The 16,369-nt window shown below is 41.1% G+C and overlaps 1 protein-coding gene across 2 annotated transcripts in view; it reads left to right on the top strand.

The window, feature by feature from the left end:
* The window catches only part of GPC3 (glypican 3), a 436,510-nt gene that overhangs the window by 174,151 nt on the left and 245,990 nt on the right, over positions 1–16,369 (top strand). The window contains exon 1 of one of the 2 annotated variants that reach the window (XM_061136404.1): positions 2,041–2,172. The exons of the other annotated variant lie outside the window; for it this stretch is intronic. Within the exon in view, the coding sequence (XP_060992387.1) occupies positions 2,121–2,172 (52 nt within the window). The 5' untranslated portion in view covers positions 2,041–2,120. Of the gene's footprint in view, positions 1–2,040; positions 2,173–16,369 lie in introns of those variants that run through there. 2 annotated transcript variants of the gene reach the window in all.

The following is a 16,369-nucleotide window of genomic DNA, read 5'->3' as shown; positions in this document are numbered from 1 at the left end:
CTATAGTTCATGGGGTCAAAAAGAATTGGAACCGACTGAAGTGACTTAGCTCTCTCTCATGCACAATCATACAGAGCCCTGTGCTTAGGAGGGCATAGCTCTTAGTTAAATGTTGTCCACTTGCAATTCTTAATTTTTTAAACAAAGGGATGCCCTGAGTTTTTGTTTGCACTGTTGTGGTTTAGTCGCTAAGTCGTGTCCAACTCTTGAGCTACCAGGGAAGCCTTGTTTGCGCTGGAACCCACAAATTATGAGGACTGATCTGCTTGTACGATGTCCTGCTTTAACAAGTGTTGGCCTGAGATGAAATAAAAACATCCACTACCCTTTTTTGCACACTTTCGTCTTCTATATGCCACCCCAGCTCTGTCCCAGTGAAGGAAGCACCAGATTATACTAATTTCTACCTAAGTTTAGAGGACCTAATGGCTCTCACTTCCAAGGACAATTTTCTTTCTAAAAGAAGGTAGCAAAGGGTAATGTTCAAAGGAATGCATTTTAAGGTCCTTTTTTTGTTTGTTTTTGGCCTTTTTAAAAAATATGAAGTGTTTATTGGGACTTCCCTGGTGATCCAGTGATTAGCATTCTGCACTTCCATTCTAAGGGGTTTAGGTTTGATCCCTGATCTGGGAACTAAGCTCCCAGATGCCTAACACTAACATACCTAACACTAACCCTAAGATCCCACATGCCATTCAGTCAAAAAAAGTGTGTGCATATATATATTTATATGTGTGTGTATAATATAAATATGTTTATTATAGTTATGACAAAACTAGGAACAACAGCAACAGTTGAACTTAGCTGTTTACAAAACTCATTATTGCAAATTGTTCCACATACAAAGCACAGGCAGTGTGATAGTGTCTGTGTTCTATTCAGGAAAGGTAAATAAACAAGCTAGATGGATCAGAGAAGTTCCTGAAAATAAGCATGTTCATCCTGTCTCCATGGGGTTCAAATGCCTGTCCTCAATATCTAAGAACCTTGGTACTGGCTGTATGAGGACTGAGCCCTACTTCTTCTTCCCTTGCCAGCATCAATTAAGGTAGAAGTTTTGAGAACCAAAGCATCCAAAAGGGGGAGGTAGTGTCATGCTGAGGGGCCCTTTCAACATGGGCCAGCAGATCTGAAGACATATAGACCAGGATCTCCTTTCTCATGAACACCATCATTGTACCATCTATCTGACCAGCACCTCTTTTAATTATTAACAATCTGATCTTTCAGTGAAGGAAAGCTGGTTTGCTGTTATTTTTGCCAGATAAATATAAAATGAAGTGTACCATCTTAATGTGTTACTGAGCTCCAGCTGAATTTGAAGTTGACCTTTCTTCACCTGTGCTAAAGAAGCATTATAAAAAGGGATTTCTTGATGTTTTGACAAACTTAGTCTATTGAGAAAAGATTTGTAAACATGAGATATTGGGAAATTTCTTACAATTTTTTTTTCAGGAAGTAGGTATTTTTTCCTTAATAACATTGAGAGGTTTGAGAGAAGACTTAAGAAGAATAGAACTAAGATTTAACAATCATTTATGTACTTTAGATACAAAAACTAACAAACTTGTCCCTAAGCCTTTAAAGAAACTCAGGAACATGGGGCTGGTGATCAGAGAAAATTCCAGAAGTTTAGCTTTATGAGGACAACATCAGTTGAAGTAAACGTGGCAGTAAATGATAAATATGGTAGAGGTCTGCTGATTCAGTCCTCTCTAGGGTTTCTATACGCTGTGCCTTGCGTTCAGTTCTATGGAATAAAGATGAATATAGTAAGGTCTTTGTTCTTGAGTGCAAAGTCTAGGAGGGGAGATAAACCTGTGCCCAATTGGGATATCTGATTTCAGCTGAGCCCATCTGACTCTAGTTAAGAACATGGATTTTTAATCCTTGGCTCTAAGGGCAGAACCATAAGGAGCAGCAGCAAGGGAATCCAGAAGAACTTGAGTTCTAGCCAGGAAATCAAGACAAGAACTGAGTCAGGCAAGACAGAGTGTCAAGGACAGGCGCAGGATTCCCGGAACTGACCGAGGTATATAAATCTCATTGAGTTACTAAAGGCTCCCTTGCTGCAACTGGAGTAAAATGTCAGAGCAGGACTAGAAGCCCAGGGAGACTTGATGCTGTGCTTTCTACGAGCTTCCCTGGTTTCGGAGATTATCCTGAGACAAGGTAGGACTGGGCTTGTCTGTGGTCACTCAAAAGTAGCAGTGATGAAATTTAGTTAGGTTAACTGTGAAGGCAAAGTGGGCAGCATTACGATTTCTTGAACAGAAAAGAAAAAGTTATCTCTGACAGTTTATAAATTCTACCACTTAAGCTTTTGGTAATTTGAAAAAAATGTGTCCTCAGAAATCCTAATTTGAATGGTGACTACCCAAGTAATTGAAGCAGTGGATATTAGAGAAACCTCATCTAAACAAGCACTGAACTGATCTATAGGAATAGAGAATGTTCCAGAATTTAAGTAAGCTTCCTTCTAAGTAGTTTCTGTTTTGAATCCCAGATAAGGTATAGCCAGTTCCTAATTACCATGTTTTCACTGAAAACCATTTGTTTTCTCCCAGTGCACCCCTTTCTTGGTATTACTATGGCAAATGTCTAACTTGTCAGTACATTTGTCTTCAGGCACATTTAAGGATTTGTCATATATGGGGGAAAGTGCTATTTTTAAACTCATACTTAAAAAACTATAAGCTTAGGGTTGATTTTGTACTTTAGCATTCAGAAATGAAAGTTTCTTGATCGTTCTGAAAATGTTTCTCATTGCCTTCTTAGTTTAAAAGTATAAATTATTGAAATATCAAACTATTAAGAAATGGCTCTAGTCTATGTCCCTGAGGACTTTTGCATGGAATGTACTTGACTCCATGTACAATATAGATGATGATTGTTTATTTGAGATCCTTATGAGAGGGTTGACTCACCATTTTTCATATCACAGCAGCACAAGGAAGTAGAATAGTATTCTAGCACATAATGTGTTTTTCAAAAGCTTCAAGATAATTTATATTACATGTAATATAACCTTTTTAAAACAGATTTTTAGGTCCATAAGTATTTAGATACATACACAAGATAGTAAAGTTGTTTTACTGTTTTTTTTCTTTTTGAAGATTTGAATGAAAAATTACATTTCACTGGATAGTTTTCATGACAGTCTATCTTATCGGACCAAAGCCAGGTTGTTCAGAATAGAAGCTGGAAATTTTCTCTTGTCTCACCCCACCTTGACCAGGCATTGCAACATGAATTTGGAATTGGGACCATGTGTGACCCTTATCCATTTATTTAATATTTAATCCTAGCAAAGCATAAGCAGACTCTGTGCCTTTGTAGTTTTTCATGGCTATGACCACTTTATGTGAATTACCACAAGGGGAGAACATGGTTCCTGACAGGCAGATAAAGGATAGTGTTTCTGAAGGACATTTTTCCTGAGGAATATAACAACTTTTTGAATGTTTCTTGCTTCTTTTGATTGTATCAGTTGTTTTCTGGTTGGAATAATCATATGCGTCTTAACTACTAAGTTTTTAAAAACATTCTATGATCCACACATTAGATTATTTTCAGTTGGCAGATTTTAGGCTGAAGGCACTGTTTTGTTGACTCTTGAAACAGAGCTTGATTCAGTTTAACAAATAGTTATCAAATGCCTCCTTGTGTGTCAGGCTCTGAGGTAAATACTAAGACACAAAGATGAGAGAGACAAAGCCCCTAGCCTCTAAGGGTTCACAGTCCAATGGAGTAGACAGATAAATAGTTTCAGTGTATCGTGATACACTCAGATGGAGGTATGCAAAAATGTGCGACTGGATCAAGTACAAAGACATTGTTTCTGCCTCTTAGAACTTGTTTGGCTACTTGCTAGTCACCAAATTTTTACATATTCCTTAAACTAGACTAGGAAGCCAGTAGCATCTTCTACTGCTTAGTAGCCAACCTTCTGTCCTATGGAAGGGCATTTACAGCGGATATGCTTTTGAGCTCAGGCTCTGAGATACCTGAGGCCATTGTGGAGGCCGGTTTCCAACCTCAATTCAGGGTAGTTGGTTTTGGCCTTTTTCCACAAGGTTGAGAAGGAACAGACAATGAGTGGAAGCAGGAGGAGGGGAAAAAAATGGGGAAAGCTGGAGAAGTACTGGGAGGAAGGAGTACAGAAAATAAAGCAGCACAAATGGTAGACGCCGCCGGTCCCCCAAATCTAGGTGCCTTCAAGGCTAAAAAGGTTACTGACCCGGGTGTAGACTTTGTGTATTTTCAGTAAGCTATATTTAGCTGTCTACTCCTCCAGCTCCTTCTTAGCAACTTTCACACAAAGGAGGCCTCCTTTGTGCTTAGGGACATTCTCAAGCACTTAGGTTTTTTTCCCTGGAATTCACAGGCCCTGCTCTGTTCTGTGTTTTATTGCTTTCAGCTTACTTCCTGTTCTTTTGATTAAAAACTAAAGCCTCTGTAGAAATGATAAGAAGTTTAAAAATGGAGCAGACACCAAGCAGTGCTTGCTGGTGTCCCCACCCTGTCCAGGTGCCGTGAATCTAGGGCAGCTGGGGTAAAAACGCTAAATGGAACCAGCTTTCCGCACATGTCTTGTGCATAGGAAAAAGGAGTGCTTTTGAAAAGGCTTCGCTTGTTTGAATTTTCTGTGGAGCTATTTATGTAAGTTTAGAGCTGTTTATTTTTTTCTTTCATTCTGCTTTGTCATATGTAGATGGAGGAGAAGTCTCCTATATCAGCTTGGTTTAAATGATGCTAAAGGGGATACATTTGCTGAGCTATCAGGGGGCCGTCTGAAAATGATCACCTCCGACAGTCCAAGATGGACCAGCTCTTTCTTTTTACCTCCTGAGGGTTGAAACACTCTCAACTTTATTAACAGGAACTTGTAGGGACAAGCCTGCTAAGCTTATCTAGTTCCAAATGAATACTTTAATTCATCAAAAGCTAACAGCGAGGCTCTGCAGGTTTATAGAAGAAACACCATACAGAAGCCTCTCAGAGGTCCCAGGCAGTGATGTAGTTCTGAAGCTAGAGATTATTGGTTTGCCACACAAATATATAGAGGTTGTTAGTATTTTGAGCAGACTGCAGTTTGTGGCCTGAGGGCTTGTGTGTAACACTGGAGTCCATAAAAGGATGTACCCAGGGAGTAGAATTTGGATATTCTGGGTTTGGTGAATTAGGGGAAAAATATGAAGAAAATCTGTTTAGGCATAAGACTTGGACTATATTTACTAAGAGCATCAAACCTGTTATTTCACAGGAAGGAATGGTTAAAATTAAATATGTACATTATAGGTGCTAAGAATTCAAAACCAATAGAATATAACATCACAATCGAAATTCACATATTGAACGGTTTTGGATTTTCATTAAGGCCTTAAATTTCTTAATAGAAATTATGTACATATGCCTATATGTATTAACTGTAATAAGGTTTTCTTTATATATATTTTCATACATACCTTTAATATTGTAGCCGGGTGCTCAATTTTTGGATTTAATTATACTCTTTAAAAAAAAAAGCCCCAGTTTATAATGGGTACAGTATTTTAATTAAAGTGCACTTTTAGCAAGTCACAATGATAAATTTCTTGGAGAGCCAAATAATCAGCTTGTAATGTCAGCTTACTTTGATGCCAGGAGTTGGCTTTTTTTCTGGGTGAGGGGGAACTCGGGATGAGCATAAACCAAAAGATTATCATTATCATTTTATTACATTACTCTAATTAAAGAGAACACATCAAAAAGAAGATTGCATTTGGCAGCCCTTTACATAATGGGCTTTTGTTACAAGGAAACGTGGCTCTCTCCCCTAGTGTGTAGAGAGCAACCCAGGACACTTCTGGCAGCTGGCCATGGAGTCCGTCCTGGCTTTGGCAAGAACAGATGGTTTTGGGGTCTGTTGTTCACGTTTGATTTCCATGTTACAAATTTTGAATGAAGTCTTTACTGAACCCTTTGTCCTGCAGTCTACAGCTCCTCACGTCAGGGGGCAGTTAGGCGCCGTTCCTGACATGCCAATTGAACACCCGAGTCCTGCCATTTCTTCAGAACTTGGATTCTCTCTCCCTCTGGCCCTCTGCTGGATGGAAGCAGTAAGCGTGGGTCTACTGCCCTCCGGTGTCCGGCTCGGAGAGGTGCCGAATAGCCCTGCTCTGAGCTCTAGGAACCCAGGGGAGACCAATGCCTGAGCTGTCTCTCTGGCTCTTGGGAGCAGATGTGGAGTGCCTGCTTGAGTACCAAATTCTTATCAGGACATGCAGATGCCGTGGTCTGTGGACTTTCTACTTTGGGAAGGACCTTGCGTTCATCCATTTCACATCTTTAATTGTCCCACTCGATACACATTTATTGAGCATCTACTATGCTTTTAATTTTTAATTCAACAGATACTTTTGTTGTATCTGTGTGATAGGCACTGTGCCCTGAAGCTAGGGCTCTAGCAGTGGAAAGGATGCAGTGATAAAGAAAAATCTCTGCCTTAATAGAACTCAAATTCTATTGGCAGGTGAGGAGATGGAGGGCAAGGAGACAGCAAACAAGGAAATGTGTAAATAAGGCAATTGAAAATTTGTGCCAAGTGCTATTATGATGTAAAGGTAAGGCAGACTCAAGTAAAAGAGTGAGGTGGGTGGTGATGAGATGTTAGATAGGGTGGTCAGAAAAACCTTTCCAATGAAGTAGTATTTGAAAGGAGAGCTGGATATGGATTTTAAACGATGGTAACGATAACCCTATATGCAAAACAGAAAAAGAGACACAGATATACAGAACAGACTTTTAGACTCTGTGGAAGAAGGCGAGGGTGGGATGTTCTGAGAGAATAGCATTGAAACAAGTATACTATCAAGGGTGAAACAGATCACCAGCCCAGGTTGGATGCATGAGACAAGTGCTCTGGGTGCACTGGAAGACCCAGAGGGATGGGATGGGGAGGGAGGTGGGAGGGGGATCGGGATGGGGAACACATGTAAATCCATGGCTGATTCATGTCAATGTATGGCAAAAACCATTACAATATATTTTTTAAAAAGGGAAAAAAAGGAAAGAAAGGAGAGCTGAATGAAGTGGGAGAAGACACCATTGTGAGGGTGCTAGGGAATGGAGGCCAGAGAGGGGAAGACTGGTCTAAAGACACAGCTTTTTTCACAGCGGACATATCACTAGAATACATGTGTTCCCTGACTCCAAAGCAATGATCTATCTCTGCACTGCATCCAGATAAAATAAGTGGGAAAAAATATCGTTACTGAGCTTCTATATATTGAGAGGCCACCTGGACCCTGGCTTGAGAGGAGAGACACAAACATGAGTTAGAGTTAAGAGAGAGGCTAAATCTCCAAATGTTTGTGTCTGGCAGCTATCCTTGGCATAGAAAAGTGTGCAGTGACTTGGATGAATGGCAGTCTTCCTGCTCAAATATCTCATTGTAATCCTGTGGTGTCTGAGAGTAGCAAGGTGGGTGCTAGGTGGCCTGTGTGTCTTAGAGGAAGGGCTTCCAGGGTAGATACAACACTAGGTCATTTGCTGTTTCTCCCCCAACCTCCTAACCATCCCCTCCCCCCAGCAGAATGGCTGCTCCTTGTATTCTCCTAGAGTGCTTGTTGGAAGAGAGGGGCTGTCTCTGCTTTCTTTAAAAGGCGCCAAGTCAGGAGAACTCTGTGGAGGAAAAGTCTCTATTATTCACAAAATGGCGGGGGTGATGCTCAAAGGTCATCAGATTCAGAGAAAGGGTCAAAGCACTAATGAAGTGGAACCCTCATCCACATGGCAGTCTAGTCACTTAGGATGGATGGAGGAGACACTGCCTTTGTTGAGAGCCTGCCCTATGCGCACTTTCCGGCATAACCTTGGCCCTCCCTGCTTTTTACGACTTAACTCCCATTCCTTTCATGGGGTTATCCATACTGTGTGTTTTGACTTCGGATCTTTCTTTAGAAGAAATAGCCTCCTGTTCTCATTTCTTTTTACATAACGGTTCAAAGATTGGAAGGGAGGATTTTCCTAGTTGACCTTTAAGGTTTGGTTTTCATCTCTTTAAAATCTATTATATGTAGATATGATGTCATATCTGACAGCCTAATTGTGGACATACCTTTGAACACACCAATAGGCGTGTAGTATAAGGGTGTAGCAAGTGACCAGCTTAACCTTTATTTACTTCCGGTTTTTCTGCTGCCAAAGGGAATTTTTTTTTAAGTGAGCATTTTTGGAGTAAAGAAATTTCTAGCAGAAAACATGTCCTTTTGAAAGATAAGGATGTTTCATCTCCTGTAATAACATAGCCTTTTATGTCCCCCACCTCCAACTTGGAGAATGACACATATGACAATCAAAGAAGAAGATTTTGAAATGAAATGTGATGAATATAATTGGAGGTCAGCTTTTAGAATGGTCGGTGTGAGTGTAATCAATCTCCTGAGGAAATGATCGGCCCCTCTTCCCAGGGAGAGATGCTTCTTATGGCTGGTAGGAGAGGAACAGATTCTTTCTTTGCCTCTGATGCTTGCTAATATCCAGGACTTCTTTGCTGCACATACTTCTTTCTTGGGGCTTTATCATTCATTTTCATTCTCTCTCCCTCTCTTCCTCCATTTTCTCTCTCATAAATCAGCTGGTATATATATGTGTGTGTGTGTGTGTGTGTATGGCTGATCTCCACTTCTATGTAATCCAGCCAATTGACTCCTCACTTATCAGTTAATAACTAATAGTGCACTGATTATCCTAGACTTCTCCCAGTCCCGTCTGGGGAGGAATCTGCCCTCATTGACCTCATTTCATTGAATCTCTTGCATCAGCATTGTTTTGGAAATAAGTAATAGCCTTGGGGAGCTTAAATAAAAGCCATAGTTAAGCAGGAGTTCCCCTAAGCTTTTAGCTGACTGAGAATTTTTCTTCCACCAAGTGTGCTCTGGTCTCATTTACGACTTTATTTGGTAAAGTTGAAGAATAGCAATTTGATCCATTTGTGTTTTTTCAAATGATAATAGCTTGTATTTGCAGGGTCCTTTAAAAGCATTTTTGTGTTTGTTTCATTTTTCTCCTGTAACAACCCTGTGAAGGATATAGCATCATCCTGTTTGATGGTGAGGCAGCAAGGTGTAGTTGAAAGCCTTTCAGACTCAGAATCAAAGGACCTGGTCTCGGTTGGCGGTCCATGGAGGTGACAGGTGTCCCCTGAAGACTCTGAAAATAGGTTGTTCTCTGATAATTAAACTTTAAACAAGATGCAATAGATCAAAGCAGAGAGGTGTCACCGGAAGGTATTAACATTGTTAAAGAAGTGATATGTCAAGGAGAACAGAGGCTGGAGAGAGTAATTGAGGGCATTCTGCAGAGCCTGTCTAGTTCTGTCTAAGGGCCAGTTCTTGTAGCAGGTTTATTTTCATTGTGGAGATGGTTCATTAGATTACAAAGACCTGATACCACTGAACAGGATTTCACTGACTCATCTGGTAATGATTCCGACTCACTAATCAACCCTCTGATTATAATTCATCTTTTCATGTAGCTGGTCAGTGGAGATATGGCCAGAAATATGAGAATCTAGTGTCACTAGTAGTAATAATTCATATTGCAAATGAATACATAGGCATTCTGGTTGCGTATGCCAGTTACTTGGGATCTTTCTTAGCATGATCAGGTGAACACTGGGACACTGACAAAATAAAATTTGTCAAAATGAAGCCTCTCCACAGTGGTTACCTGGTCATTTGGCTTTCCCTGATGACACCCGTCATTATTACTATGCACACATTCTTTTGAACATATAGGGATTTTTTGTACTTAAAGACTGTGCAAACTTGAGCAAGTCATTCCTCTGCTCTGAACTTGGTTTCAAATTGGGAAAGGAGTATGTCAAGGCTGTATATTGTCACCCTGCTTATTTAACTTATATGCAGAGTACATCATGAGAAATGCTGGACTGGATGAAACACAAGCTGGAATCAAGATTGCCGGGAGAAATATCAATAAACTCAGATATGCAGATGATAACACCCTTAGGGCAGAAAGCGAAGAAGAACTAAAGAGCCTCTTGATGAAGGTGAAAGATGAGAGTGAAAAAGTTGGCTCAAAACTCAACATTCAGAAAACTAAGATCATGGCATCCCGTCCCATCACTTCATGGCAAATAGATGGGAAAACAGTGGAAACAGTGACAGACTTTATTTTCTTGGGCTCCCAAATCACTGCAGATGGTGACTGCAGGCATGAAATTAAAAGACACTTGCTACTTGGAAGGAAAGTTATGACCAACCTAGACAGCATATTAAAAAGCAGAGACATTACTTTGCCAACAAAGGTCCATCTAGTCAAAGCTCTGGTTTTTCCAGTAGTCGTGTATGGATGTGAGAGTTGGACTATAAAGAAAGCTGAGTGCCGAAGAATTGATGCTTTTGAACTGTGGTGTTGGAGAAGACTCTTGAGAATCCCTTGGACAGCAAGGAGATCCAATCAGTCCATCCTAAAGGAAATTAGTCCTGAATATTCATTGGAAGGACTGATGCTGAAGCTGAAACTCCAATACTTTGGCCACCTGATGCGAAGAGCTAACTCATTTGAAAAGACCCTGCTGCTGGGAAAGATTGAAGGCAGGAGGAGAAGGGGACGACAGAGGATGAGGTGGTTGGATGGCATCACTGACTCAATGGGCATGAGTTTGAGTAAACTCTGGGAGTTGGTGATGGACAGGGAGGCCTGGCGTGCTGCAGTCCATGGAGTCGCAAAGAGTCGGACACGACTGAGTGACTGAACTGAACCGAGCCTTGGTGTCTGCATTTTTTGAGTGCTTTGGAAACTGAAGAAATGTAAGGTAGTAGTAGAAAGATGAGGAGGAAGGAAGATAACAGGTTTGAGGTTTGGCATCAAAGGTAATTTGCCTGCATATATATGGAATCTAGAAAGATGGTACTGATGAACCCATTTGTGGGGCAGGAATGGAGATGCAGACATAGAAAACAGACCTGTGGACACAACGGTGTAAGAGTGGGAGGAACTGAGAGAGTAGCATGGAAACATACACGTTGCCCCATGTAAAATAGATAGCCAGTCGGAATTTGCTGTATAATGTGGAGCTCAAACCTGGTGCCCTGTGACAACCTAGAGGGGTGGAATGGGGTGGGATGTGGGAGGGAGGTCCCAGAGGGAGGGGCCATGTGTATACCTATGACTGATTCATGTTTGTGTGTGGCAGAAACCAACACAACATTGTAAAGCAATTCTCTTCTAACTAAAGGAGAAAAAGGTAATTTGCCTAACATCACATATCTAGCTGACGGCAGCCATAAGTAGCATATGACCCTCACTGTATTCTAGGCACACAGGAGCAAGAGATGGGGCCAGAAGCCAGATTTAGGATAGGATAGGCTAGAATCCCATGGACAGAGGAGCCTGTCAGGCTACAGTCCATGGGGTCGCAAAGCATCGGACACAACTGAAGTGACTTAGCACACACACAGCAGGATGGAATAGGACAGGGTAGGGTAGATATAAATTGTGAAGCAGGGGACTGGCCTTGCTTCTACATGGCATTTCAGCTTCTACTATCTGTTTAGTCCACCTTGTTCAAAACTTCTTTGTGCTGGGGGGAAATGGTTAACTGAATTTCCAGGGGTTCTTCACCACTTGTTTAGTGTTCTTTCTGTTTAAAATCAAAGCCTGATTACTGGAAGAACTAAAGGCCAGATTTTTTTTTTTTTTTTCAGAAAAAAAATTCCAAAAAGTTAGTTTCATACAGTCATTCACTCTGCCATGGGACCCTCAGAACCTAGCTGGAATCCAGGAGTGTTTCTTTTAGATGGTTTTGCTGAGAGAAAAATATATACATTCCCATATCAGGTTAATGATACACAGCTGTATCTTAATCCTCATTCCTTTGATATTGATAAATGTTAGTAGCTCCAGTCTGTTCTTCCTGGGTGTAATTTTACGAGGTTCAGGTAGTTGTGGACCAGAGATTCAAATGGCCCTAGTTCATAAGGATTATAGGAAATCCTATAGAAATGGAATTCTGTTGGGAACCCACTGCTTTGTGATGATATTCTATTGCTATAAACAGTATTAAGCATCAAGTTATTGGTCATCAAACTTGATGTAGTTAAATAATCACTACAGGTAGAGATCTATGGTAATTCCCTTGTTTTTGTCCACCTACCATATGGACTGTGTATACAGTTATAAACTATTCGACTTGGAACTTTTATTAGTAAAGATACATGCTTGATTGTGTTTAAAAATCCTGTTGGAATTTCACACATACTTTATAAAATATGTATTCTTTATTTTGACAGGATTGTGTTTAAAGGAGTCTTTTGATGATAGACATTTATCTTTTCTAGATCTTTTGTCCCTGGTGATTTGCTGCAACTTTTATAAGTCAGAGGGCTTATTGATCTATAGATTTTATATTATGCTGTGCATGAATAGCTATTGCTATATTACTGGAGAAACTGACTGCTGTATAGTCTGGGTGAAACATATTGATTTTCATGGACTGTAGTATTCTTCACAGAAAGAACATGTTGAATTTTAATTTCCTGAGAATGTCAACTTGCCTTGCCTGTCAAGAAATTAATCTGAAGCTAGTGTTTACTGGTGTGATAGCAGTCTTTTACTTGCTCAGACATCATGTCATCTTATTACATCAGTATCTTTTATAGGCATTGCCAATCCTTGTATTCAGAATCTCATCTTTCCTTTTAATGGAAAGTAAGTAACCAGTGCATACAAAAACCTGTACTTGGCACATAATAGGCATTTAATTTGAGATATTTAATGAGATAGTGCGAATACCTGCTCTAGTACCAAGTTATCTATATATTCACATCTATCTGTCTAGCTATCTGTATCTCATTTAGTCCTTAAAATGAATCCTGTGAGGTAGACACTACTCTTTCTTTTTCACAGGTGAAAAACTGAGGCTCAGAGAGGTCATTCAAACTTGCCCATAGTCACACAACTGGGAATACATAAAAAGTGGTAGAGCTATGGTTTGGACCTAGTTTACCTGATTTTGGAGTCTACCTGGCTATACTACTTCCTACAAACAGACTGGGACTGACTTTGAGACATTCAAATCTACCCTGTCTCTGACAAATAGCAAAATAAGACCCTCCCACTTCCGGAAAGAGAATTATATTTGGTGGGAAGGTCTGTACTCAAGCAGTGCTGTCTGTCAACACCTGTCCATATCCAGAAGTAAAGGCCCTAAGGGAAGTTTCTCCCAAGGAAATTCTCAGGCTGGTTTGTTCAAAGACGTAAATTTTAAATGGAACCACCTCAACATTTCCTACTGATTTATTGTTTCCTGAAGGGGAAAATCCAGTGGTTACTTAAAAAACAAAATAAAAGTCAAAAACCCTAATGCAAAAAGGAATGATTGTCAAGAAGAGGCAAATCCATGCAGACAGAAAGAGTAGGGCCTGCCAGGGCTGGGAGTGAGGAGAAGGGGAATGAGAAGGGACTCCTAATGTGTCCAAGGTTTCTTTTTGGAGTGGTTAAAATGTTTTGGAATCAGATGGCAGTGATGGTTATACATCTTTGTGAATATACCAAAGCCCACTGAATTGTATGCTTTAAAGGGGTGAATTTTATATTATGGGAATTATATCTCAGTATTATCTTTAAAATGGAAACAGAACATCTGCTTAGAACATCCCCTAAGTGTTCACAGTGCTCTGAGATGCCTTTTTGTGGCCTATGACGTTTGACCAAAGATCAGTGAGTAACTTTAAAATCAGCTCTGCCCAGGGGCTTGTCAGCATGGACTCCTAGTTACCAGTGGAGATTTTTAACTCTGATTACAATTTTCCTATGAAAATCAGAGTGCCAGTTTGGGTCCCTGACCCTCTGCAGGATATCCAGGTAAAGGCTGTGTTTTTCTCCTTAGGAAAAAAATGTGAATAGTTAAAGTGTAACTTCCCCAAATAACATGATTTATCTTAAAGTGCAGCAATTTGCTACACGTGCGGTTTTCAGAAAGCACTAATCAATTCCAGGTCAGAATCAGTTAAAGCGCCCCACAAATTGATAGTGAGGTCTTAAAAAGGCCCAGCAGCTTTGGAACGTTAAATTTACTTGCTGTAAATTTGGAATAAGAACATAAAGAATCACTTTCCAGCAAGATGATGAAAATTCATCATGTACATTATGTGTTTCTTCAGAAGCACACTACATTAATTTTCCAGCTCAAATAAGTGGAGGAAGTAAGGTTTCTTGTTACTAAAAAGTTGCTGTGATGTTTAGAGAGGCAGACCAATTCCATTAATGAATCCAATCTGCTCTGACTTGTGATACTGCCTAATGTGTCCTAAAAACCCTCATGTTGATAAATGTCATACAAACCAGTATTAGGCTTTTTACCCCTAAAACAAGACTGAGAAGGTGTTTATAAAACTTAGTTTCGTTTCCCAAGGATCCGAATGCTTACAGTCAGCTCTTGATTATCCAGGCCAATCGTGGAGAGCAGGGGCATGGCTCCTCTGAAAATCTCTCTTCACCTTTGGTGTATGTGTTAGCCCTCATTTGACTCTGAGGGCTGCATAAGAATGAAAGAAGGTGGGGGAAAAAAAAAGTCCCACTGGTCAGCATCTCTCCTCAAAACCTTCTTCAGGCATCTGTCCCAGTCTAGGCTATGCTGAAGAATTATGGCATCCCCACCCAGCCCAGAGGGGCCTTCTCCTAGCTAGATGAAAATCATGAAGTGTTTTCGTGTTTAAAAGGCCTCCTGCTTGGTTGCAGGCCCACAGAGAGAAGTGAAAAGAAGAGCAAGGCGACATCAACCATTCTTTTACCTGCTTTGCTTAACTTTGTTAATAAGCATGTGAAAGCAAGGTAATCCACCCTAGGATACCCGAGATTTGCTGGCTTATCTTTGTTGGCCTGTCAAACACAGCTTTCCATCTCATCTTAAAACGCCCCCAAAAGCTTTGCAAATTTACGCTGTGGTCTAGAATTGCTTCACAGCTCCTGAAATGCAGTCTCTGTTGTTGTGAATGATGGCAGCTATTAAATAAATCCTGGAGATGCTGCCCTGAAACTCAGATCAGGAAAGGCTTGTTGTACCTTGCCTTCCTGTGGTCCCAGCACCTCCAGCTATAGGATCCCTGACTCTCTGTGGCCCCTATCTGCTTGGACTCTTCCGACCAAGCTGAGTAGTACCTTGACACGTTTTTTGGCCTGATGTCTGCTATGGTGGCACAGGTCTCTTGGTCCCCTCCTTGCCCACTGATTCTTTGACATCTGCCAGACTTCTCTGGTGGCTCAGTCAGTAAAAAATCTGCCTGCAGTGCAGGAGACTACCTGCAGTGTAGGAGACCTGGGTTCAATCCCTGCGTGGGGGAGATCCCCTGGAGGAGGAAATGGCAACCCACTCCAGTATTGTTGCCTGGAAAACCCCATGGACAGAGGAGCCTGGCGGGCTGCAGCCTGTGGGGTTGCAAGAGTTGGACACAACTTAGTGACTAAACCACCGCCAGGCTCTGCAGGCCCAGCAAACTCTGAGGGCTGGCCTCTGCTAACCCATCTCTTTGCTGTCTGAGTTGAAAGCTTTGGCAGCCAGTTTGCATAGATGGGTAACACCTATTCTTTTGACAGATCTCTGTTACCATGGGAACTAGGCACAGGAAGTCCATATACCAGACATCCAGTCTGAATTTCTATGGTCATTTCTTGGTTGTTAGTGCTAATGGAGGGAAGCAGGGGCATTGATAATCTGATTGAGTGGATGATCCCAAATTCATTTATGTTTGATGTTGGAATGGACATGCACAGTCCAGCAGCCATGGATAACCAGACTCCTCTGAGTCGAATTAGGACTTCCATCCTCTAGTAAGATGCTAGGAGAGAATAGAGAAGAAGAAATGGGGAAAGGGGATGGAGAAAAAGGGAGAGAGAGAGGATGGGGCAGCATGTGGAATAGGAAATGTGAAGAGATGTACTGAGAGAAGGAGTGTGTCTGAGTTAAAGCAGGTGGAGCTCTGAGAGCTTCCCAAGGTAACTGGCTGGTTCTCCTGGGCTCTCCTTTTCCTTTTGATCACTAACCAGCAACCTCAGGTTTGCATTTCTATTATGGTTTCAAGCATGGTTACTCTTAACAACTGCTTCTCAGAGAGAGAGCCACCTTTTTATTATACTTTCTGTAGAGATGAAATTTAGCAAGTGGTGGTGATTATGGTTAGGTCCCCAGCTCCTAGCAGAGAGTATGAGCTTGCAGGGTTCGTGTATGCACCATGATGTTGCTTTGGGGCTGGGCCAGGGGCTTAGGGCTAATACTCTGTCTCACACAGAGAAGATGGAAGGGAAGGTCTGCCCTTTCAGTAAGTAGGATCCCTGTGGTGACTTTTGGGGCTTCCCTGGTAGC

This window comes from Dama dama, chromosome X (genome assembly GCF_033118175.1).
Source record: "Dama dama isolate Ldn47 chromosome X, ASM3311817v1, whole genome shotgun sequence".
NCBI lineage: Eukaryota > Metazoa > Chordata > Mammalia > Artiodactyla > Cervidae > Dama > Dama dama.
Note: the sequence above shows the minus strand (reverse complement) of the source record. Positions and strands in the feature narration are given on the sequence as shown.